Below are 26,298 nucleotides of genomic sequence, written 5' to 3'. Positions count from 1 at the left end.
CTTTGGCATCCACGCACCTGGGATTACTTCTTGTTTTCCACTGGCTATCATTTGCCCTTGAGATATGAAGTAACAGGAAATACAAAAATCATTACTATTTGTCGAGAATCCTATATGCTCCATCTCCTTGCAACTCTAGTTAGTCTTGGTTTTATCATTTTGTCCATACTTTGACAAGTTAGAAAATCTTTTTTTTTTTTTTAAAGATTTTATTTATTTACTTGAGAGAGAGATAGTGAGAGAGAGCATGAACGAGGAGAAGGTCAGAGAGAGAAGCAGACTCCCCATGGAGCTGGGAGTCCGATGCGGGACTCGATCCCGGGACTCCAGGATCATGACCTGAGCCGAAGGCAGTCGTCCAACCAACTGAGCCACCCAGGCGTCCCACAAGTTAGAAAATCTTGAAAATGCTGTAAGCAACCTGTAAAGGATGACTCATAGCACAGAATGGGGAATTTATATAAAGATGTATCTTTTCTAGAATGTTCCAAAATACTCATGGGGGTGATCAACTCAAATTCAACTAGCTAAGGCTTAAAATATATATATATTTGCCTTCTTCATCCTGTTTCTTAACCCTTACCCTCACTCCTGCCCTCTAAGCCTATACATGGATTCCTAAAAATTCAGTGGTTTCTTGGTACATCCACGTTGGAAGACAGTTTGGTGACATTTTACAAACCTGAAGGTAGGCATACTCTGGGACCCAGAAATTCCATTCCGAAGGCTATTCCTACAGAAATGCATGCTCACAGGCACAGAGTATTTGGGGCAGGAATGTCTAAAGCCCCAACTGGGAACGGTCCAAATGTCCATCAGTGGGATAATGGGTAAACAAATTGTGACATACTCTTTCAATGGAATACTATGTAGCAGTGAAAGTGAATCAATCACAGCTACACATGACAACAGATGAGTCTTAAAGACATTATGTTGGACCAAAGAAGCCAGACATCACAGGATATATACTGTATGTATGATTCCATTTATGTAAGAATCCAAAAAGATGCCAAGTAGAACTGTACTATTTGGGAATGCACAATAAGGTAAAAGTATAAAGAAAAGCAAGGTTGTTAATAGTATAAAGTCAGAACAGTGATTATGGCTGGGGGAAGACCTGTGTGTGTGTTTCTGGGAAGCTGGCGATGTCCCACTGGTAGCCCTGGACCTGAGTGTTAGTTTCAAGAGCATTGGTTTCACAACCAAGTCTTCAACTGTACTTACGCTGTAGGCATTTTTCTGTGTGTTTATTCAACTTCACAATACAAAAAAGGGAATGGGAAATAAACTGCAGTGGTTCTGGAGGGAAGTGAACACGATGCCCAATATTAGGACCTGGTTTAGTTATCTGCCTCAAGCAGTTAAGATTTGCCACCTCTGGAGTTTTCTCAAAGAGGAGCTAAGCCTTTTATTCCAGCTTGCCCGGCCTCAGTGACTTGAAACTTTGACAGCAGTGCCCCCAAATCGTTTTCCTCAAAAAGCGTGTTTTGCTCAACGGACCAGATTTGTTTAGAGACGGACTAATTGCACCCCTGGACACGAATCTCCTTCTCTTTTTATCATTAAGTTTCTTCCTCTTAACCTCCTCCTTGCAAGATGCTGAGAGCGTCCGGTTGTCTGCAACCGAAATGAAACCCTTCGGAAAACAAGGTCTCCTCCCAGGGGAGGAGGAATCTGTCGTCCCAACTTCCCCCCTGCCTCCCGACCATCCGGCTCTCCCCACTTCTCCCCCACAAACTCCGCTGAGCCGGGTCCCCTCGCGCCTCCGCGATTGGTCGTGGGCCATCATGTGTCGACATTCTGGGTGGGTCTTTCTCCCGTTAAACTCATCAATCGCTCCTCTTTGGAGCTTCGCTGGCCAGTGGTTTAGACCTTTGAGCCCATTTTCCCTCTTCCTTTCTCTTCCCCCACCCCTCCACACCCGTCTTATTTTAGCAAAACCTAGAGGAGGAGGAGGAGGAGGCATTGGGGGGGTGGGGGGGAACGCCAGGCATTGCAGCATCCGGGAGCAGCTACTGAGTGGCTAAGCGAACGGCGCATACCTCTCTCTCTCCCTCTCTCTCTTTTTCCCCTGTTGGGAATTTTCAGGATTTCATTGCTGCAATTTAACCCCAAGATGAGGCACGGTTGAGCGAAAGGCTGCGCGCACACGCACACTCACACTCCTTCGTGAACAGAAGAGGCAGCCGCTGGTGATTCAGGAAGAAAAGAAAAAAAAAAAAAAAAAAATCACCCGGACCTTGCGGCTTCAAGACTCCTTAAGAGCCCACCGGAGCGTTTCCCTCCCCCTCCCCTTCTTTCCCTTCCCGTTAATATTTTTTTCTTTTCATTTCATTTCATTTATTTATTTATTTGGCTACAGATCTTTCAGCCTTTTTAAGGTCTAGGAACTCAAGCAAGCAGAAAGAGGGATTTTTTTTTTAAATTTTGGGGGCTGCCCTCCCCCCCCGCAAGGACCTGGTTTTTATTTTTATTTTTTTGATCAATTTTTTTTTCTAATGGGCCGAGCGCACTCCTTTTGCAAGATGCCAGCCTGACCCGGACCTCGGAGGAATTTGAAGCTTCCACTGCGTCCCGGGGGGGCGTCCTTTGCAAACCGTTCGTGTCTTAAAGGGGGTGTGCGTTGTTTTTTTTTTTTTTTTTTTTTTTCTTTTTTTTTTTTTTTTTCCCTCCGGAGTGGGTGGACTGGGGATTGCCTGGATTCCTTCCTCGGTTATTTTTTGCCTCGCTTCCCTCTCCCCTCCCCCTCCCCGGCCCCCGCGCCCCGCCCCCGCACCCTCCTCCGCCCCTCCTTCTCCGGGGTCAGCCAGGAAGATGTCCCGAGCCGCTATCCCCGGCTGGGGCCGGGCAGCCGCCTTGTGAGCCCCCGACCCGAGGCGCCGAGCCGCCGCCGCCCGATGGGCTGGGCCGTGGAGCGTCTCCGCAGTCGCAGCTCCAGCCGCCGTCTTCACAGCCCCGGCAGCATCGGCAGCGGCAGCGGCGGCGGCGGCGTCTTCCGCATCGTTCGCCGCAGCGTAACCCGGAGCCCTTTGCTCTTTGCAGAATGGCCCGCTTCGGAGACGAGATGCCGGCCCGCTACGGGGGAGGAGGCTCCGGGGCAGCCGCCGGGGTGGTCGTGGGCGCCGGAGGCGGGCGAGGAGCCGGGGGCAGCCGGCAGGGCGGGCAGCCCGGGGCGCAAAGGATGTACAAGCAGTCAATGGCGCAGAGAGCGCGGACCATGGCCCTCTACAACCCCATCCCCGTCCGACAGAACTGCCTCACGGTCAACCGGTCTCTATTCCTCTTCAGCGAGGACAACGTGGTGAGAAAATACGCCAAAAAGATCACCGAATGGCCATATCCTTTGCCCGAACCCGGCAGCGAACCCCGGCAGCTGCGCCTCCCCCTCCTCCCTCCGCTTCCCCTCTTCCAGGCTGGGAGAGAGACCCGGGGGTTGATGGGAGGTGGGGGGGTCTTCCAGGGGCTGGGAGAGGGGGCACCGGGGAGGAGTGTGGAGAATCTCTCCACCCCGAGCTGGGTTGAGCTACCGTGGAGGCTTGGGGTGGGGGAACCGGGGAAGTGGATTCCAGAACGAGGGCTGGGCCCTGGGGTCGTAATAGGGGCCTGGGTGGGAGCTTCAGAGCCAGTTCTGGATGGGTCAGAGTTTTCCCAAATGATCATGGACCCGGCCGGGGCCTGGGCTCTCTGGCCAGGGCAGGAGAACCACGGGGGCTTTGGTTGGGTTTCCTTAGGTGGCCCTCGCTGGAATCCACGGGAGCTTCCAGAGCCGGAGACCGAACCCAGCTCACTGGCTTCTCCACCCCTGCCTTCCCCGGAAGAGGGGACCGCTCTCGTAGGGCAGGGCGGTTAGGGGTTCCCAGGGCCAAGAGCTGGTGGAAGAACATGTGGCCTTCACACGGAGGGGCCAGCACTTGCCCGAGCTCATATCCCGGTCTGGGCCTTTGGCCCCCATCTGAAAAAGGCAGTGGTGGGTTGGAGGGCACTTCTTCTCCCCTATGTCTGCTGGTCCCACTTCCTTCAGCCACTGCCCAGGGACCTCATCATCGTTTGGGGTACAGAAAACATCCCATTTGCCCTCTCTGGGGCCCTGACCTGGAAGACGTAGATGGACTATTTCAATAAGAAAGACAGGGCAAGAGGAAATGAGGTGGCAGGTCCTTCCTAGGGTACGGTGTCAGGCCTTGGGTTGGATTTGCCTTCTCCTACCCTAGGGAACCGGGAGGGGACACCAGGAGAATCAGCCTCCATGTGGACACCTCTGGGCAGGTAAATGCCTTTTTTTTTTTCCCCCCCTTTAAATCAAAGATCCAGAGGAAGAAGGTGAAGACCACATTTTCTCTATTGAGATGCTATCAAAATGCAGATCCCCCTTGTGTTTCTTTAAATCTGTGCCTGCTTGAAATAAACCTTGAGGAGGGCTTAACATCTGTTGAGATGTAGGCAGGCAAGGATGGGTAATTAGTCGGGCTTTCTAGCAGTTATCTAAGCATGACCCAGATTCCAAGTGGGGGGACGCACCCTGCTCCCCAGGCTGACTGGCCACTGTGCCATGCCCAAATGTGCTGCTCCTTGGCTTGGTTCCAACTGGCTGCCCTCCGTGTACAAATGAACGGGGCTGGATGGGCCCCTGAGGCTCAGCAATGAGCCCCCATTCTGTTGTGTTTGGTTTCAACTGTTATATACTCAACAGGGCTGGGCCCCGGGTGGTCCTGGGGTTGCTTATTTGAGGAGCTCTGTGGCTAGTGGATTCATTTTTAGGGGAACTCAAAATTGAGCAAGCTTTTGGCTTCTGGGTGCTGAAATTGTAAGAGGGCTGTGAGGTGTTGGTGTGAACAGTCTACTTTGAGGGTGGTCAAAATGAGGAGGTTCAGCTGGGGTCTTTCTGGAGGGGCAAATGAGCACGATGTCATCTGGATTGGTGCACAAACCGGGAGCCCGGACTTTGCCTCCCAAGTTCCAACCTTGTGAAGACCCACTGAAATGCTCAGGGGTCTTGTGATCACTCTGCCTGCCTCCCCACCCTCTGCCTCAGGAGCGGTGGGGGCTTGGAGGGTGGCATGATGTTAATGTGTGCGTGCTCAAATAACTCCAGGGGGTGTCCAGGAGGGAATCACTGGGCTGACAGGTTTCCATGTTGAAAATGGCTTTAGATCGCCTTCTGGAGCCTGGATTTGGAGTCTTCTAAGAGGAAAGGAAGGAGGTGGGAGTCCTAATGTTGTGTCCTCAGCTCACCCCGTCCAGACTGAATCCTGCAGATCAGAGAGCTGTTGGGGAGAGAGGGGATTGCCAGGGACCTCTCAGAAGGAAGAATCTCTGGGGAGGGATGCAGGTGAATCGGGAGCATTCTGCTGGTACTTTAGGTTTTCTTTGGCTTTCTTGCTTTGTGAGTTTGTGCATTTTGTTCTCTGCAGACAGTTTTTATTCTCTTTTTGGCCCGAGGCAGCAAACACATTATACAGCCCCACTCTGGAAGGGAAAGCTCTCCATCCCCCCCAATCTGTCACCCAGCAGGGTAATCCAGGTCTAAGCCTTCTGGGGGCTGGGGGGCTGAGAGGAGAGAGGACAGAGAGCTGGGGGCAGGGGCGCTGGATGAGGGACTCGGGGGCCAGCACAAAGAGATGGACTGGAGAAATGCCGTCGAGCCAGGGTACCAGAGCAGACGCTGGCTTCTGTATCCAAACGCTTCTGCCATTTAAGATAATGTCTTTCGGTACTTATTCTGAACTTTTAGAATAAAGGCTAATATATGTATGCAAAAGTACTCAAGTCAAGTCCAGTTTAATATGTGTTCGCAAAGTGATCACAACCACTGCAACCAGTACCAGGACAAGAAAGAGGCTGGGACCAGCTCCCCAGATGCCCCCCTCAGGCCCCCTCCGCTCCCTCCCTCCCCCTCACCACTCACGCCACAAGGTTAACCACTACTCTGACTTCTAAGCCCACAGGTTCATTCTCCTCCATTGGGACTTCCGGTCAGTGGAGGCACAGACTGTGTTCCTTTGTGTTTGGTTTCTTTTTCCTCAATAGGATGCCTGTGAGAATCATCGAGATTCCCGCAAGTGGTTGGAGGTGGCTCCTTCTCGTGGCTCTGGGCATTTTACTGTGTGACTCTACCACAGTGTACTTGTTCCCTCTACTTGTGAGTTGGTCAGTCTCCAGATTGTATCGTTAGGAACATTCTTGTACACGTCTTGGGTTGAACATTTCTCTTGGGTCTGCGCCTGGGAATGAAACTGCCCTGCCATTCTTTGATGCATGTGTAGCTGGGTGTGTGTTTGGAAATGACATCCACTAAGGGTGCAGAGGACTATGGAAAGGACCTTCTTCACTGTCTCGGGAGGAGCAGGCGAACGTTCCGTGAACTTGGCTATACACTCCATAGGGCCCAAGGGTGTTACTTGCATGTGCAAATTCTAGCATGGCTCACTGGTGGAGGGGGCCGCCTTCCAGTCTCCATGCCCTCCGGCACTTGGCCACAGCAATGCCTTACCCTTCTGTACCCTACTCTCTCGGCCCCTCCAAGCTTGAAGCCAGCAGTGGGAATTAAGGGTTCTCCTTCATTTCAGTTTTCTCTTCTGAAGCAAGAACACCCAAATGGAAATCTTTGATGTTCAGATTCACACTGCTGCCTTTTTCTTTCGGAGTATGCTGGGCGGCAGGCTGTCTTGACCACACACCTTGGTTCCATGTTTTTGGTGATCGGGAGTCTCATTTCAGTGCGGCCATGATGGGGTCTGGTGCTGGCTTCTAAGGAGCTCAAATCTGTCAGCTTAATAGGGTGCATCTGTCAACCTTACCAGAGCCCCTACTTAATGCCACTCATTCCTTCTGATGTGCTACCAAACGCCAGTGTGAATGTCATCTTCCCCCAGTCCTGCTGATGCCAGCAGATTTCCCACTGAGCACGATGTAAGAACTGGGGCTTTTGCAGGAGCCGCGGCCCAGATCTGTGTGCTGTCCCACTCGGTCTCCCGATTTGGCCGCAAGATTCCAGCTTTTCATCCATGTTTCTGGCCATCTCCATAAGGAGTCGAGTCCCATCACATCAGGTAACCTGTGGACATTGGCCGCTTGGTGTTCCCTAGTTTTTTAAAAGAGGAATGTTCTGTATGGGAACCAGAGGGAGCCCTGGGAGAAGTTGGAGCATGTTATAAGCCCTCCGCTCATCCTGAAAAGTAGAATGTGCTAGAAGATACTACTATAGAAGGCAAGACAGTGTGACCCCTATGAAACTTCTACTAGACCGGCACGGCTGGTAATTCCAGAAAAGCAGAATTCTGGGAAGTAAGAATTAGCATGGCTTTTCCATTGGGATTTTTTCTTCCCCACAAAGGTGCGATCCCTCCTCTGTAATCCCCAAACCCCAAAAGCTCTGGAAAGCAAAACGTCAGATCATGCAGGGGTAAAATCCTACCTGGAACTGACCTGAGTTTATAGTCTTTACGTACAATCTTGACTGTTCCCCCATGATGTACGTTTTGAGGTGTTCTGATGCAGAAATGTTTGATATGCTCTGTTATGTATGCCTTGTAGTGTCTCCCAAACTTTCATGTGTGTGAGGATTGGCTCGTTCAGATAGTGATTCTGGCCCAGCAGGTTTGGGGTGGGGCCCAGAGTTTTGCTTTTCCAGCAGGATTCTAGGGATTGCCCAGGCCGTGATCTGTGGGGTCCACTGAGAGTAGCCAGGTCATATCATAGGTACATCCTAGGGTCTTTCTCTTCTTGTTCTTGTTCTTGTTCTTCTTTTTTTTCTTCCCCAAGATCAGGTTTATTGAGGTATAAATTAGTTAGCAGACTTCACCCTTTTTTGCATACAGCACTGTGAGTTTTTGACAGACGCATGCAGTCACGGAGCCACCACCAAAACAAAGATAGCAAATGGTTTCAGGGAGCCTAGCCAGCTGTCGGTGGAGTGTGCGACTCTTGATCTTGGGGTTGTGGATTCGAGCCCCATGTTGGATGGAGAGATGACTTAAAAGTAAAATCTCAAACAGTTTCATCATCCCAGGAGATCCCGTAATGCTTTCTGAGTCTGCATTACCCAAGACCCCTGCAAGCACGGATCTGTTCTCCATCTTTATGTTTCTGCCTGTTCCAGGAGGTCATAGAAATAGAATCCCTGTGTATGTAGCCTTTGAAGCCTTGCTGCTTTCATGAAGCCATTTGAGATCTATTCCTTTTGTTGTGCATAGGAGTAGTTCGTTTCTTTTTAGTGCTGAGTAGTATTCCATGGGATGACTGGACCACAGTCTGTTCATCCATTTCCCAGTTGAGTGACATTTGGGATGTGTCCAGCTTGGGCAATTGTGACTAGGGTCGCTGTAAACATTGGCAGATGGGTTTTAGTGGGAACATTGGGAATGTACGTTCCATTTCTCTTGGGTAAGTAAATACCCAAGAGTCAGATTGCTGGGGTGTGCGGTTAAGTATACCTTTAACTTTATAAGAGACTGCCAAACTATTTTTTCCAAGTGGCTGTGCCCATTTTACGTTCATGTCCTCATTATCCCTTTAAAAGCACCAAATTCTAAACTCCAAAGCACGTCTGGCGTCTAGGGTTTAGGTAAAGGATTGTGGGAGTGTATAGACAGTGCTGGATATGGTAGTATTATGTACCCATCAGAGAAATGGGGAAGAGGCAGGAAGGGGGTCTCCAGTGTGGGGAAAGGGACTCTCTTACTTGGAGTGCACTGGTTCCACCGTTCATGGTAAAAAGTCAGGCTCTGAGGCTGTGAGGCTCCGACCTGTCCATGCCTGTCACCCTTGTCCCCGCAGCCTCACCACAGCTGGCACGAAGTAAGTACTCCGTAGATGTTCTTACAGTGAGTGAAAAAGCCTCTTACCACCCATTTGCACACCCTATAGATCTGCTCTGCCCTTAGTCCAACATTTGAGGTTTTCAGTGGGTTTTAGGTACAGGGGACCAGTGGGGAAGGGAATCAGAAAGAGGATGTGTACATGAGGTTATCAAACCAAAGAAGGTCTCTGAAGTTACAGTGCTCGAGGAGTTGGGGGGACAGTGGCTCTTGAGAGTGAAGTCCTTCTTCAGGGACGTGGAGGGATGTCTCGTGGGTGCTTGGGGCTTATGTACCCCCTCTCCTCCCCGTTCCCCAGTAGCAAGGCACATAAGCCCTCCATCAACAATGGAAGGCGGCACCGCGAAAGTGGGTTCGATCCAGATACCGTCAAAGCCCCAAAGCCCCACAGTTAATACATTTTGGGGAATGCTAACTCGGCTCTTTGGGAAGGATTGGTGTGGTACCCCAAAATATGACAGAGGAGAGGGAAAGCATCCTGTGCTGTGGGATGGCCAGTCCCAAGTTTGAGCAGCTCCCCAGCCAGGCTGTTTTGGGCATCAAAGCCTCAGTGTCCGTCATGAGGTTAGTGTCTCCCCTTGGAGAACTGGGGAGGTTAAGTGGGTTCACACGTGCTAAATGCTCACTCGGGTTGTGTCAGGCATGAAGAAGCTCCAAAATACATAAGCTGTAATGTTAGAGAGCACTTTTACCCCTAATGGTCTTTTCTGGAAACTTTGGCTGGAAATCAGGTTCTCTGGGTACGAGTGGCCCCGTGACTGGCCAGGTTGGATTTCTTAATCTGAGTGTGGCACTCTTTAAAGCAACCCTCAGATGTTCTGTATTCGCTGTTCTTTCTGGAAGGTTTAAAGGGGGAAGATTCGTGCCCACTTGACCTATTTTTCTATTCCCTTCGGTCTAAGATAAAATTAATTGTCTTCTTGTCCCTTGATCCCTCCCTTTGTGGGTGACAAGGTGAGGGAGTTTTAAAGTATGTAATTAGCTTCCTTGTTCTCTCACACCCCATCTCCTTCTTCGGAGCTGGCCAAGAGTCCAGCCCAGGATGGAGACCAAATGCCTTAGGACAGTTGCTGAGGTCACCCCAGGCAACCAGTGGTGGGGTTTAACAGCAGAACCCTGCTCATTTGGGGTTAAAATGTACTTCCTCCCCACCAATTTCTTTCTTATTTCTCACTTGTCCCATACCTCCTCGAGAATAGAGAAGCCAAAGAACATTGCAGGAGAGGGAACCAGGGGGTGGGCTCCGCAACTTGGGTTTCCAAAACCACTGGGCATTAGTCCTTGTCTGGATAGGATGACCAGATGTCCCAGTTTGCCTAGGACTGTCCTGGTTTTGACATCTCAGGAAACCTAGTAGTTCTGGGCAAAGCAGGACACCGGTCACCCTCCTGGTGAGTCCTTAACACCCAAGAAGGGAGAGAATAGGGGAATAAGAGGTGGTGCTAGTATGCGGGAAAGAAGAAGATAGGTGGCTTTTCCCCTCTGAAAAGCTGGGGCTTTTTATTGGAATGAACTGTGCTTTCGGAAGCTGCCTGTTTAAGGCAGCTAATGCGAGAGAGATCCCAGCTCTGTAGTGAAATTTCTGAGTTAAGTCCAGATCAAGTTTTGTCGTCTCTCTTGGGTCAGAGATGACTTTTATCTTCTGTTCAGACTGGGAACATCCTCTGGTCTTTCGTGGAGGTACTCAGGGCTCAGGTCGGACTTGGAATTCAGAGTTAGCAGTCCCTCCCCAGAATGACATTATTGCAGAGGCTGGGCCGTGTCTCCGGAGCTGTGAGGGAAACTCAGCTTTGTCGCCCACCTGCCAGTAAATAATGTTCATGCTGTTAAGTACTGTTCTCCTTTTAGGTCTGTGTGTAAAATATATATATATATATAATTTTAAATCAATTTCTAAAGTATTTTTATGCAAGTACTTTTGCACAAGAGCTAAGTCTGATTTCAAGAGTAAGTTGACAGATGCGTCTCAGAGGAACACAGAGGCAGACCTAGAACTTGCCAGTGGCGGGGAAGGGAGGGTAACATGGCTTCTGACCTTCTAGAACATGCCATGCTCTTTTATCTCATTGACCTTTATTATTTTCCTTATTAAAGATAACAGGCATGGGAGGCTATGCCGGCTTTCCTTTGCTCCGTGAAATGTTTGGCAAGTCGTGGAGTCCGTGTAGGAATGTTTCTCTCTGAGCAATAGCACTAAGGAGTGGAGGAGGAGAAGAGGCAGGACAGGGGAGGTGACTTAGGGTGGAGGCAAAGCGTACAGAGCTTCAGGATAGGTGACCCGCACTGCCCAATTCTGCTCCAGCCCCTATTAGTGGCGCCTCAGTCTCCTCATCTGTAAAATCGGCAGAGTAACCCTACACCCAGGGAATTCTGGGAGATACTGTAAAAGATACTGTACCCAGAAACCATGTGGTTTATAAGATTATGCTGTCAAAAGGATGGCCTTCGGACCCCACAATAGTGAGGGCTGCATTCATGGGGCCACCACGCTGGCCATGAGCCCAGCGCCTACAGGGGCTGAATAAATATCCGTGGGGTGTTTTCTCGTGCTTTCCATTATGAGCCTGTTGCTTTAATCCTGTTAGAGCTTCACCATACGTTCTCAATATTATCTGTCCTTCCACTTGTTTTTCCTTATTTATTGTGCTAGGATATGGACATGCTGGTGGACCAGCTACATACGTCACAGACTGGAGTAGTGGTCCTCCAGGGGTGGTCCCCAGCCCTCTAGGGGTTACAACATCATCTGTTGTAAGAGACGGAGGTGCTCACCCCTTAGCATGCATCAGCATCACCTGGAGGGCTATTTAGACACAGGGGGCCAGACCTCACCCCCAGAGTTTCTGATTTAGGAGGTTTGGGGTGGAGCCTGAGAACCCACATTTCTAGCATGTTCCCAGGCGGTGCTGCTACTGCTGGTCTGGGAGTGGGCTTTGAGAAACCCTGAACTAAACATATCAGTAACCTAATTCCATTTGTGGTCTCCGACCTCCCTTTTCCTCCTGCTCCTCCCCCACTGCGTTCCCCAAAGTCAGCCCCTGTCTCTTGGATGCTGTCTCTTGGACTGTGTGTGTGTCTTCTTCTCTTCTCCTTCTTCCTCTCTTACAGGTTTTATCACATGCACCTTCACATAAATTTAGTTTTCCTGGTTTCTGAACTTTGTAGCCTTCTGGACCTTGTACTTTTCCACCCAATTGTATGTTTCTAAGATTCATCTGCTGTTGAGTGTAGCTGTAGGTCATTTCTTTTCTCTGCCTAATATTGCATTCTGTGATGATACAACAATGTATCCCCTTCCCTGGGTGATGGACATTTGGGATGTTTCCAGTTTGCATGTGTGTATGAGTGCCTGTGCGTGCGTGTATGTTTGCTATTTTGAACAGTGCTGCCGTGAGGAATAAATAATTTTTGAATGAATGAATTCAAGGTGTTAATTTTAGTCTGTGTACTTGGGAACCTAGCTTCAGCTAGAATCAGCTGAGATTCACCAGCGTTTAAGGAACACCAGCCATTTGACAGGCCCTGGCTAAGCTGGTTCTCCGTTTCCTCCTCATTCTAAGGGCTGGCTCAGCCAGATGGCCCCTGTTCCTGCCTGGAGAGTTGGGGTCTTGAACTAATTGAAATAGTCAAACACATTTATAGACTTGAATTCCCTTTGGAAGAGTTGTTCGAATGCAAAAAAAATTTAAGCGTCTGGCCCGTTCCTAGCCACAGTGCAGCCTTTTAAGTTATGCATCAAGGATGGATGTTTCTGGTCTGTAGGGGAGAAGGGTCATCCCATGCAGTTAGTATGGGATGAGTGGATGGATGGATGGATGGATCTGTGGGTGGTTGGACAGATGGATGGAGGGAGGGGGTGAAGGAAGGACGGAAGGGAAAGAGGGAGAGAGGAAGAAGAAAATGAATGGTGTTGGGTAGGTGGGTGATCAGATGAGTAAGTGGATGGGTTATAGATGAGAGGTTGAGTAGTAGACTGTTGGGTGACCGATGGATGAGTATTTGGGTGGATGAGTAGATGGGCAGATGACTGCACTGGACTGAAGGGTAAGAAGATGGATGCGTGGAGCGATGGGTGAGTGTGGCGGGGGGATGTTGAAGACAAGGGTGTGTCTGGCAGGTGGTTGTCCATGTTGGGTGTCTGTTATAGTTGGTGTTCTGATTGGGTTGTTGATGACGAAGTCCCTCCACTTGCCGCCTTCGTTGTACTTTTCTCAGCATCAAATGACTCTTGCATGCTTTTTGTGACAATCAGTGAAAGTGTGTGTTTAGGGCTTGCTTCCCTAATTAGAAGGCTTCTTGAGGGTAGGAGACAGAACTTCGCCTTCCTCACACCCCCCAGCAGTGCCGGTGCTGTATCATGCATAAATGTTAGTTAACTGAGTAATGATGAGGAAAATAAACCGTGTTGTTGACAAAGATGATGAAAATTCTGGGACCACCTGGTTTTATTTATTTCCTCACTGGGACTGGAAGTGGAATTCCTTGGAATTTACCCCATCGGTGGATAGTGGCAGATTGGATAAATGCCCTCGATTCCTACTCACTGACCAGAGATTACAGATTACAGACTACAGATGCATCACTGTCCTATAAAGCCCCACACGATCTAGTCACTGTCTTCTCTTTGTCTCATCTATTCTCTGCCAGTTCAGCTCTGTCTCAGCTCCACTGACCATTTTTGCCCACACCCAGCTCACTTGCATCCGAAGGCGAAGGCGTTTGTGCTGGCTCTTCTCTCCACCTGTCTCCCCAGGGTTGACTCCCCTTACTTAGGTCTCAATGCAAGGCTTGCATCCTCCAAGAGGTCTGTCCTCTTCATTTATTGGACATCTGAAGTACAAAGAATATTGAATATATGTATAGTCTCCTATCTAGAGGGAATCTCTAGAGATGTTTTAATGCATTTCATTCTGTCCCTTTTTATGAGTTTTTGTGAACACATTTCCATGCCACTAGATATGCTTGGAAAGCATCAGAGCTCCCATGTACCGTTGCACAGGCTGTACATTGCACAAGGGTATCGTATCTCATAGACATCATGGAGCTGTACATTTATTATTTCAATTTCCCAGCTGATGAAAGCTTAGTATCTTATTCTAGAAAAATGAAGATATTATGACAACTTTCTGACAGATGGACCTAACAACTTGAAAAAGGGGTGTCTTATTTAAATTCACACAGTGGTGCTGTATGGGTTGGCAACAACCCCAGAAAAGACTGCTGTTAATATCTGACAGTCTCCGTTTTATGGATGTATCCTACTTCATGAAACCACCTTCAGTTGTATGTTTGTTTTCCTTATAAACAACAGTGCAGCGAACATCTTGGTGCCTCTTTGTGCACGGCTCTGATTATTTTCGGAATAAAATCCTGCTCTAGATAAGGTGCTGAAGTTTGAAAACTGTCACCTGCACTGTCTTTGAATCTGTAAAAGAGATTTCGAGACCAGGTGACTCAAAGTTCGGGAAGTTGATGGGGAGGGGCAGGGAAAGAACTGCTGTTTGGTTCGGAGTTTTTCCTGGGCTGCATGGAAAGAGTGCTTTCGAACTGGGGGTGCTTTCTCCTGCCAAGGGACTTTTGGCAATGTCTGGAGATGTTTCTGGTTGTCGTGACCGTGGAGGGCAAGGTGCTACTGGCATGTAGTGGGCAGAAGCCAGGGCTGCTGCTGAGTGTCCTAAAATGCACAGGACAGCCCCATCTGTTCCCCCCCACCCCACCCCACCCCAGGAAAGAATCATCCAGCCCAAGGTGTCAGTAGAGTTGAGATTGAGAGATCCTGATGTAAAAGATATCACAGATTTCCTGGAGGGGAGTGGGTGGATTTCGGGTTTTTGGGTGACTTAAATTGAATTTACAGTTTCTCTTCCTAGCTGGGTGTCTAAGCCAGCTTTCTGTGAACTTTAGATCTCACACGATCAGCAACAGGCTTGCTACCGACAGATTCGTTGATGTAAATATAGATGAGTATATAGAAGGAAATCTCAGCCGGAGTTGGAATATGTTGGAATGAAAGCTGCTGCGGCCTTTCCTTCTCTTTCCTTCTCCTTCTGTTGCCCAGTTTTTAAATCGTGTCTCACTTCTCTGGGCTCCTGGTGTGGTGGGTGCTGTTGGTGTAGACCGTGGTTCTCTATTCCTTTAGACCCAGCATCCCAGGCTGGCCTTGTGCATGAGCAAGAGACAGTGCCCGGGGCAGGTTAGTTTAGAGATGGGAGCAGAGAGAGAAGTGCATTCATTCATTCACAGTGAATTCATTTACTTATAAATGTTTATTGAGCACCTACTATGTGGCAGGTGAGAGGGGGCAGATGAGGTCAGGAAGGTGACAAGATATGACTATTTCCTTAGGACAGAGTCCTGGAAATGACAGCGCTGGGTCATATGTCAGGCTTTGGGGCCAAATGGTAAGGAGCAGGAAGTCCATGTTCTTTCAGACCTGGAGGTCCCCTTTCCTTGGTTCCGTGAACCAGTTGGCTTGCCCTTGATTTTCATCTCTACCAGAGACATAAGCGAAAAGTGGGATCCCCTTGGGGTACAATGTGTACTTTCAGGAACTGAAGAAGTAGAACATTTTCTGGGTCTGTGTGGGCCATCTGCATTTCCTTCATGATGTCCCTGGTCATGTCTTTGCTCTGTCTTCTCTAGAGATATTTTGCAGGTATCTTCTGGGGAAATGCACCAGATGTAGACACTCAGGGGTTCTGTGGCTCTCTGTTGGGTCTGAGGCAGCCCAGCGCGGTGGTTAAGAGGGAGGGCTGTAGAGCCAGTCTTCCTGGGTTCGAATCTCGACATTTCTTTATAGTTTCATCATCCTGGGTGAGTTGCCTAACCTGCTGGGCATCTTCTTCCTCGTCTGCGAGATGCATATAACATCATGTCTACCTCGCGGGGTTGTCGTAAGGCTCAAGCAGCACCTAGAACAGTGCTTGGCACCCAGCGGACGATGAATAAGTTAGGCTGCACTGTTGTTCAAGGGGCTAGGCGTTAGCATTCCCCCTCATCAGTGCAATAGTTTGTGTTTCTGTGGACCCCTGTTGGTGTCTCAGGGCGCAGTAGCCACCGTGTGATTTAGAGCAAGCTGTCCAAGCTTGTGTGCCAGCCATGGCTCTTCTAAATGACCAAACAGGATCCTTCATTTGCCCCAAAACTTGATGAGAAGCACCTGGACCATTCTCCACATTCATGATGAGTGGGTCCTCTCCTCTCTCCTCTGCTCATTCATGTCCTGGATTTCAGGAGCCCTGGCAAAGAAGTGCCTTATTCTGGGAGGATGTGGGAACCCTGGGTGCTTTTGGACAATGGTTAATAGCTTCTCTTTCTGCATAGCTGATGACTCTCAGGCTGTGTGAAGACTACTTTGGCTGACTTAATCTTTATACCTGCCCTAAGAGTTCAGTGGGTTTATTTTTGGCCCCATTTTACAGATGAGCACACTGAGGTTCAGAGAGCCAAAGTCACTTGCCAAGGTCACATATCTAGAGAGTGGGGAACCTCACTGGACAGGTATCAGCACAGCAAGGGACAAAGTCCCAGAGGGGCAAAAGCTCAGGTTGTGTCTGGGAAGGCATTCATGCTCCAGAGAAGTTGGAGTGCCCGTGGGCAAGAGCTGGCACAAGGGAGTAGTTAAGGGACAGGGTTTGAGGTCACTCAGGACTGGGTGGTTTCCCTCTGTCAGGGCTGTGACCTTTGGGATGCTACCTAACTTCAGAGATCCTCGGTTTTTTTTTCATCTGTACAATGTCTGTGAGTAAAATAGTATTTAAGTCCTAGGGAGGCCAGAAGGGTGAAATCGATGGTGAATGTCAAAAATCATGCTTGGCACAGAGTACATGCTTTAGCAAGTGGCAGAAGCTCTTTATTCCCTCTTTGGTCTGGGCACTGACACAGTCAGTCACAGACAGACACAGGCGGCTGCCCTGATGTGGCTGACATTCTAGCTGGGAAGACAGACCAAGGACCTGTTTGAGTGTAGTAAATGCTATGGTACAAAAGTAAAGTAGGGATAGGAGATACAGCAGGACGGTGAGGGCAGACTGCTGGCGCTGAGCCAAGACAAGAGGATACCCAAGATGGGGGTGGGCATGATTCTGGAGCAGGGAAGGTGAGAAGCTGGTGGGGTGAGCCTAGAGGTCTGTTTCATAGGTGGCTTTGTCTAGGGGGTGAAAGGGGTTGGTTGGAGAGACCCAAGGGAAGGCTGGTGAAGGGGGCGGGTGAGGGGCCCTGAGCTGGTGGGCAATGCTGGAGAAGGAAAGATGGAGAAGACCCAAGGGATTCTCGCATTTCTTCCTTTCTTGGAAGAGTGTTTCTCATTCTTAAAGGTGCAGGCAAGGGGATCACACTCCAGGTTATTTTTGTCTCTAGGTTCTTTAGGAAGGTTTTAAGGCACCATTTTCTTCCTAACCGTTTGAGATCCCATTTTTTCCTTTCCTTGGAGATTGTATAGACCCATGCTGCCCAGTAGAGTAGCCAGTAGCCAGGTGTGGCTGTATTGCCTTAAAATTAATTTAAATTAAACAAAAAGCAAAAGTCAGGCCTTCAGTTTTAAGAGCCACATTTCAGGTGCTAGATTGCCACATGTGGCTGGTGGCTACTGAATGACACAGATCTAGAACATTCCATTGCTGTGGAATATAGGATATGCTGTTTAGAACATGCAAGAGCCGCATCTCCTGGGAACTTGTTGGAAATACAAAATCTCAGTCCCCACCCCTACCCCTCTATCTGTTCAGTCCCAATCTGCATTTCAAGGAGATCCTCAGGTTGGCTAGACTTGGAATCACCTAGAAGTTTTAGAAATGCTGATGCCCTGAGCCCCACCCCACAGGTGCTGGTGAGATTGGTCCAGGGCTGCCCCTGGACGTGGTGTTCTTAAAAATCCCCAGGTAGTTCTAAAGTTCAGCTAGGATTGGCAGAGAGTCCATCAGGTGGTTAAGAACTCTTGGAAGGCAGGTAGATTGGAGTTGGAGCTGTGTGACTTTGGGCAAGTCACTTACCCTCTCTGATCCTCAAGTTCCAGGACATGCTGGCATCTCCCTCCCTCATTTGGTCCTGTGAGTTCAAAGCGCTGAGCAGGGGGCCTGGGATGCACATAGTGAGTGCTCCCTACATAAATGTGTTAATTTCTTAAAATTGAGGTCAGCAGCCTTAGAGCTAATAGTTGGAGTGCAGGAAATGAGACCTTTTTTTTTTTTAACGGTTTTTAAAAATTGAGTTAAAATTCATAAAATTAACCACTAACCATTCTGAAGCACACCGCTGCGTGATACTTAGCACGTTCACAGAGTTGTGTGGCCATCATCTCTGTCTTGTTCCAAGATAGTTTCATCATCCCCCAAAGGAAATTCCAGCCCTCATTAGGCTACTCCCCATCCCCTGCCTTCTCCTACCCCTTGCCCCACCCTTGGCTCTGGCTCCTCTGGTCCTGTCTCTTGGATTGACCTATTCTGGTTTTGGAGTTTGGGTAGTTCCCCCTCTGCCCCCCTTCAACCTGGGGGGTTGAAGCATCCAAGGGAAACTGTGAGCTCTCTTGGTGTCAGAGTCTTCCTGGCCCCCACCTGTGGCCCCCTTGGGCACCGAGGGCCTGCCATCATCCCAAGTGAATGCCAGCAGCAGGCCCATGTTCTGCTCTCCTGGCGCCGCCACAAATGAGAGGTTTCCTCCCAGCTGGATTTCTCCTAGTTAAATATTTCATAAAGAAGACCTACAACTTGTGACGCCAGGAGTGTTTGATAGTGAAGTTAATGAGGGAGAGAGAGTCGCAGGTGGCCCCCAGGTCCCTGTCTGAGCCCCACTGTCCCTTGTCCCCCAGCTGTGGCCTCCCTCTGTCTTTAGCACTGTGTCTGGCACAGAGCAACCCCTTGACAAATGAATGTTCAAAGGGCAGGTGGAGGGGGGCAGGGGTGGCGGAGGAAGAAGAGGAGGGGGAAAGAAATGAGGGGGGAAGGAAAGCAGGGGCAGGATGGGGTGGGGGGGAGGGATCTGAGAAGCAGAGACTGAACTGTAGGGAGGCCACGGAGGGTGGTGCTGGGGTGAGGCGTGGGGGGGAGACGGACAGTGAGGAAGCCGATGGGGAGGCAGAGGAATGGGAAATCCAGTAAAAGCGAAGAAAGAAACAAGAGGGAGAATATTGTGTCTTGTATCTCTTCCCCTCCCCATTACCCTTGACAATCTTTTCCTCCCTCTGTCTCTCCATTTCTCATTTCCTGACTCTTGCTGTCTTGCCTTTTTCATTTCCTGTGTCCCTCTTATCTTTTCATTTTCTCTCTGGGTTTTTTGTCCCCTTTCCCTTTCTCTTCAGAAACCATCCCTTGGTGTACGTGTCTCATTGTGTCTCGTCAGTCTTTGGCTGAGTGTGTGAGTGTGTGTGTGTGTGTGTGTGTGTGTGTGTGTGTGTGTCCGTGCGCGCGCCTGAGAGAGAGAGAGACCAAACCTGGGGAAGAATACAGGAACATAGATGGACATTTTAAAGACCAACCATTGAAGCAAATGTCCATTTTGCGTGGCTCAAGAGCCAGAGCCACTGACCCCTCAGATTCTCCCATAGGCCCATTCTGGCTCACAAAGCACTGGTGAAGACTGTATGGGAACCATTAGCTTGCTCTTCTTTGTGGTTTCACCACCTAGGTGTGCATCCCTAAGCGATGTAGTTAAACGTTCTGTGGTTTTGAACTTAGTATAAATAATCTTCGGTGATATGAATGGTTTCGTGTTTTGCTTCATTGGTCTGCAATTATATTTGTAAAATTCATCCTTATTGTGGTCTCTGTGGCTCCTTCGTGGTCATATTTGTTCACTGATGATGAACATGTGAGTTTGTTTTCCTTTTGGGCACCGTCAGGAGCCACATTGCTTGTTTTTTATGGATTTTGCTGCATGGGTGCAGTAGTCTCTTGAGGATAGAGGCCTTGGTGCAAAATTTCTGGATATTAAAATTAGTGCATCTTTGATTTGACTAAATATATAAAACTGTGTTGCGAAGTGTTTGTACTGATTTACACTCATGCTGTGAGTGAGTGCATGTTCAAGTTGTTCCACATCCTAACCAACACTTGCTATTGTCAGACTTTAGCTGCAGCCCTTCTAGTAGATGTGTGATTTCTGGTTGTGATTTGCCTGTGCTCCCCGATTACAAAATGGCTGAACGCATTTTACTATATTTATTGGGCATTCAAGTTCCTTCTTTCATGAAGCACCCTACATACCATGTCCACTTTTTTTATTGGGTTGATTTTTTTTTTTCCGTTATTGATCTGTAGATGGCCCCAGTCTATTCTGGAAATAGGTCGTTCATCATTATAGGATGTGCAGTATCTTCTCTTGGCTTGCCTTTTGATCCTTTTTTACGATGTCTTTTGACAACAGTGGTTCTTAATTTTAATGTGGTTGAACTTAGAAATCTTTTTCTTTACAGTTTATGGGTTTTATATGTTATATAAGAAAACCATCCCTATTCTGAGGTCATGGAGATGTTGTATGCTATTTCTAAAAGTTTTATAGTTTTTCTCACCTTCTGTCTTCAATCAACTTGGAATTGATTTTTGCGTATAGTATGCAGTAGAACTCCAATGTCCATAAGAGTTGTCCCAGCATCATTTATTCCAATGACTTGCCTCATGATCTATGAGACAACCTCTCTGACTGTTTAACTCCTACTTCCTTTGGTCTGATCTGTTTTTGTACTCAATGGGTCAGCCACAAATACTTTTTGAGTACTGACTATGTACTAGACACTGGTTTACAGCAATAAACACAACAGATGTGGACAGTGCTCTCATGGAGGTTACAGTTCAGCAAGGATGACAGATAAATAGTTGTAGCTACTTAGTTTACAGTCACAAATGCTGTAAGCCCTATAAGAAGAGACCACTCGAGCTTGCTCTGTGAGGAGCATGTAACACCACCATCTGCCCCACCCAGGGAAGTGTGATAAACTGAGTCCTTAGTGCAACTCTGCTAGAGTCAGGGCAGGAGTAATATGAAAGATGTTCTAACCAGAGGAAGCAGCATGTGAAAAGTCCTGGGGCAGATGTTTAGTTTAGGAAGGTGGTATCTATCTTAAAGGCACCATCTGGCCACTGAAGCCGTACTATAATGCAACTGGCTACTGTGTGGAGAATGGATTGGGCCCTAGGCGAGAACAAAAAGCCAGGAGACCAGTGAGGAACTGGCTCTAGTCCTTCAAGGAAGAGGCCATGTGCCTTGGAATGGAATGGTGGCTGTGGAGATAGAAATCATGGCTCAGATTGAAAGTTGTTTGAGCTGGCGTGATCTTTTCCCCCTTCCTCTCCCCGCTCTCTATCTCTGTTCCTTTTCTGGTTGAGTTTTCTGGGTGAGAAAAGCAGTTTGTGTTCATGCCAAGGGTATGTGCTCTGGAGGACGTATTTGCCACAGATGGTCTTTGGAATTCTAGCCAAGAGAGTAGCTGGACAGCCCCCGGCCCCCAGGGTTTTCTGGAAGCAATTCAACAATGGCCATTTATTAATAACAATGACAACAATGAGTTTTGATGGTCTTTCCTTCAAAATGCCTTTCGTTATTGCTTCATATTTCACCCCCCAGCCCACCCTAGGAGGTGCGTGGTGGAGAGAGACAAGGATTTTAATCTGTTTTATTATAGAATGAGGGGAAGTTAATTGGCACCCCAGAGATCATACAAAAGATGTTGGTTTAGGGATAGGAATCCAGTCCTTGACTTTCAGGCCCTATCTGGTTAATAGGAGGTCACACACCAGCTCCCCATGCAGGTGCTTGCAGACCACTTCCTCTTGGGTGCACCTGAGTAGCTTACAAGACCTCAGTTTCCTGGACTGTAAAGGGAGAATGAAAATAAAATACCTGCTCTGAACTTTAGACCTGACACACATTTTCCTACTAAATCCATTAGTGCCTTTCTGTTGCCAGGGGCAGAAAAGTCAAAGGGGCTTAAGCAACAAGAAAAGAATTTAATAGATCAGGGACGGAAGAGTCCAGGGAGTGATGGTGTCCAGCATGTCTGGATCCAGGGATCAGATGACATCATTAGGCCTTGGTTTCCGGGCCCTGCTTTCTGAAGCTAGCTCCATTCTCCCTTTGGCCAGGACATGACTGCCGTTCCAACGGTTTGGTCCTCCCAAAATATCCAAATTAATTCTCTTTCTCAGCCATTTTTACCAGCATTCTCAGCAAATGACTTACTGCTTTTGATTGGCTGTGCTGGGATCAGGTGCTCATGCATGAACCAATCTCTTCCGGGAATTGGGAGGTGGGAAAGGGATGCTGTGATTGGCTTAGATTTGAGTCACATGATGGGCTGGTATTGGGGGTGGAGCCAACCTCAGAGACTGGGTAGGAGTCATCTCTTTAAAGGTATATCCAGAGGCGCCTGGGTGCCTCAGTGGGTTAAGCCTCTGCCTTGAGCTCAGGCCATGATCTCAGGATCCTGGAATCAAGCCCCGTACCCCTCTCTTTGCTTGGCGGGAGCCTGCTTCCCTCCACCCCGGCCTGCCTCTCTGCCTACTTGTGATCTCTCTCTGTCAAATAAATAAGTAAAATCTTAAAAAAAAGAAAAGGTATATCCATGTATGTTAAGGGTTGGAGCAGAAGTAGTAAACCTCTCTTCCTCTTTCTGCCAGCATTCTGTTGGCTAGAAATTCATCCCATGGTGTATCGGTAGGAAACAGAAGACGCTCTTCAGGAATTGAATTAAGAGATGTGGGCAGGGGTGCCTGGGTGCCTGGGTGCCTGGGTGCCGACTCTTGGTTTCTGCTCAGGTCCTGATCTAAGAGTCAGGAAATCACGCCGCCTAGGGACACCGCACTCAGCCTGGAGTCTTCTTAAGATTCTCTTTCCCTCTCCCCGTCTCCCCACCCTCCAATGAGTGAATTAATTAATTTTTAAAAAGGGAGAGAGGTGTGGGAAATTAACGAAAACAGAGAGGAAGGAGGTTGGGAGATGGGATGAGAGAGAGCACAAAAGCTGTCTGACTCAAGCTGCAACCTCAGAAAATTGGCAGAATACCCCAGCTTCATGCACTCCCCGCATCTCCTGCCATGGCTCCCCGTTGTCTAAACCCAACTGGAAGCCAGAAGGTAGGGAGTTCAATGAGGCCATCTACGCAGTTCAGCCTCCCCAGGCATAGCAGAAAGAAGTGAGATGGTGGATTCTGGGTAGCTGAAGACAGCCAGCACCTGAAGCCCACTTAACTGCAGGGAACACTGGGACATTTAGTCCATGTGTGCATCTAGGAGGACGAGGCTCAGTGAACACATCCCATTGTCTTTTTCACAAAGAGAAATCTAGTTCCTGGGTGTCAAAAGTCTACTTCGTTGTTTTGTTATTGTTGTTATTAGTGGTGGTAGTGATTACTGGGTGCTATGTGCCCTCCTAGATAATTTTCTTTTCTCTCCCTCATTATTTTCTCACTCTGTGTGGAAATCTTTTAATCTTTGAAAGGAGTTCCTTTCTATGCCAGGAAGCGTGGGGCCCTCTGCTTAGAGAGCTGGTAGTTGGGGTCTTAGAGGGCAGTCTATACCTCTAGCAAGGTTAACCTGAGGCTGGGGTGGAGGGAAGTGCCTGAATGGGGCAGCAAGGGAAGCTTCCTGCCTAAGGAGAGGGCCTCCTGCCTAGGAGAGGGCTCTCAGCCTGAGCCCAGGAACGTGGACTCAGGTCCCATGGGCAGGAAGCAATTGGAGGAGTTGCTTCCTGCCCTCCCTCTCTTTGGAGCCTGTCTTGGCAGCCAGAAGTAGGTGCACAAGTGAAATTGTAGTCTGGACATGCTAACAATGGCTCTTGTCCACCCTATCCCAATCCAGCCCAGCTGTGTTAGCAGTGTTCCCGGTATCCAGCCCCCTCCAGGATCAGCCCAGTGGCTGTAACAATGGCCTGTCCCCTCCCAGCCTTGCCCACTTCTTTGAACCCTTGTGATGCTAGGGCTGTCACTGGCCTGCCTTCCTCTATTCAACTTTAACTGACCTGTCCTCCCCTCCACAGAGAGCGGAAGAGCAGGTTCCTTGTTTCTGGCAGCCAACCTACCAGGTCCCAACCTTCAAACCACCCCACCCTGCATTGAGGAGTGTGGCAGATAGACCCATGTCCCCTAGGCCCATATGCTCTGCTCCCTCTGCTCTCATGAGCTCTTGGTTCTGGGTTTTCATCACCTTCCCATTTCTGCTGCATCCCTGCTTCCGGTAGTGATGGCTGCATGGGTTCACATCCCAGCTCAACCCCTTGGGCTTGGCCACACAGGCAAGTGACTTTACCTCCCAGTGCCTCTGTTCGAAAGTTCTGGACGATGTGCCAAGTGCCTCAGTTGCATCAAATAAGTTTGTCCTCTCAGTGCCTTGAGGGGTAGGTGGCATTGTCATCATTCCAGGTGACAAAGGAGAAAACCAGGACAGAGAGTGGTTTAGTAACTCTTCTGGGGTCTCACACCCCACGAATGACAGAGGTGGGATTTGAACCCAAGCTCTTGGCTTCTTAATCGGTAAGAAACATAATGATAATGTCCTAATTCAGCGAGCTGTTAAACAGATTTAGTGCAATAATGGAGGCAAAAAAGCTTAGTCCACTGCCCCACATAGAATAAGCATTCAATGTAGTTGTTATATTAGTGATTTTATTATCTTATGTTATAGAGTTGTATGTTAATATATGCTATAAAGACTTAGTGTAGTAATATGTAGTTCTGTCTTTTTGTTATAGTACAGGGGCCAGCAAACTTTTTCGGCAAAGAGCTAAATATTAAAGATCTGAAGCTTTGTGGGCCACAGATCTCTATTGGGGCCACTCAGTTCTGCTGTTGTAGCAAAGGCACCTATGGACAATAAGTAAATGAACAAGTGTGGCTGTTTTCCAATAAAATTTTATTTTAAAAACATGCCACAGGCCATAGTTTGCCAGGGCCGAATCTAGTATGTGTTATTATGTATCAGTGATTTTTCCATATTTCTCTGTTTATATTATTGTCTTACAAAATCAGCTTTTCTTTCCCTCCTTTGCTCCTCCTGTCTTTCAGCAAAGCATGTCAGGCCGCTGGGCTGTTCTAATACTAGGCTTATTTGTCTGATAAGACATGGGGGGTGAGGGTGGCAGATTTTCTAAGCTCAGGCAGGCCTCTCTCCATCCTCTCCTCCTCCCTTATTCCTTTATATAGTTATTTTTTTTAAGATTTTATTTATTTATTTGACAGACAGAGATCACAAGTAGGCAGAGAGACAGGCAGGAGAATGGAAGGGAAGCAGGCTCCCCGCTAAGCGGAGAGCCCGATGCGGGACTCGATCCCAGGACCCTGAGATCATGGCCTGAGCCAAAGGCAGAGGCTTTAACCCACTGATCCACCCAGGTGCCCCATTTAGTTTTTTTAAATTTGTTTATTATTGGGTGCCTAGATGGCTCAGTCAGTTAAGCATCTACCTTCAGCTCAGGTCATGTTCCCAGGGTCCTGGGATTGAGCCCATGTCGGGCTCCCTGCTCAGCAAGGAGTCTGCTTCTCCTTCTCCCTCTTCCCTTCCCCTCACCCGCTTATGCTTTTGCTCATTCTCTCCCCCTCAAATAAATAAATAAAATCTTTTAAAAATCTGTTTATTATTATTATAGAGAGAGAAAGGGTGAGAGTGAGTGAGGGGGACATGGACAGAAAGGGAGAGAGAATTGTAAGCAGGCTCCATGCCCAATGTGTAGCCCAACACGGGACTCGATCTCACAACCCTGAGATCATGAAAATCAAGAGTTGGACACCTAGCTGACTGAGCCACACAGGCGCACCATCCCTCCCTTATTTCTGAGCTCTGGAACTTACCACTCTCCTTGCCCATGGCTGATTTTCTGTGCCTTGGGGAAACCCATGAGGATCTCTGAGCTCCTCTCCCCGTAGTGTCCCCTCACCCTCTCTGCTACCCCAGCCTCTTTTCTCTGACCCAAACACACCAGGCACAGTCTTATCTCAGTGTCTCCACACGGGCTTTTCCCTCTGCTTGCATCCATCCTACTTTGTGGCTCTTCCCTCTTCTCCTCTAGAACAGCACCTGCACATAAATGTGTTGAGAGAGTGTGCCATATATCTTCATTCATTTTTATTGCTGATTAGCATTCAGTGGTATGGAAAAGCCCACACTTGGCTTATCCAGTTACCTGTTGATGGGTGTTTGGGTTCATTCTCATTTTGGCCATTGCTAATAAAGCTGCTGTGAAATTCTTGGACCTTCCCCCAACTCTTCACTTGGTGAACCCTTAAATATCCCTTGGGTTTTGCATGAAATAGTGCATCTTCAGTGCCTTTCCTGACCCATTCCCCCCTCCCTGGTTTCTTTCATCATTCCTCATAGCACTTGTCACAACATACAATGATGTGTGTGTGTTACAGGGATGCAGGTGGCATTCCGGCCAGAACTGTCTGCTTCCAGAGTGAAGAAACAAGGACAAAAATAAATAAATAAATAAATATAATAAAGAATGAAAGGGAAAAAGGGGGGAAAAATCTATAAAACAGCTCAAGGGAGGAGCTTAGTTC

General features: G+C 48.5%; 1 protein-coding gene across 8 annotated transcripts in view; it reads left to right on the top strand.

Moving 5' to 3' along the window:
• The window catches only part of CACNA1A (calcium voltage-gated channel subunit alpha1 A), a 286,551-nt gene that overhangs the window by 71,004 nt on the left and 189,249 nt on the right, over positions 1-26,298 (top strand). For 6 of the 8 annotated variants that reach the window (XM_059389171.1, XM_059389172.1, XM_059389169.1 and 3 more), the window contains exon 3: positions 3,043-3,336. The exons of 1 other annotated variant lie outside the window; for it this stretch is intronic. In XM_059389171.1, the coding sequence (XP_059245154.1) occupies positions 3,043-3,336 (294 nt within the window). Of the gene's footprint in view, positions 1-2,762; positions 3,337-26,298 lie in introns of those variants that run through there. One more of the 8 variants, XM_059389173.1, reaches the window with a different exon arrangement.

Source organism: Mustela nigripes, chromosome 2, assembly GCF_022355385.1.
Source record: "Mustela nigripes isolate SB6536 chromosome 2, MUSNIG.SB6536, whole genome shotgun sequence".
NCBI classification, from domain to species: domain Eukaryota; kingdom Metazoa; phylum Chordata; class Mammalia; order Carnivora; family Mustelidae; genus Mustela; species Mustela nigripes.
This window is presented reverse-complemented; position numbering and strand designations above follow the sequence as displayed.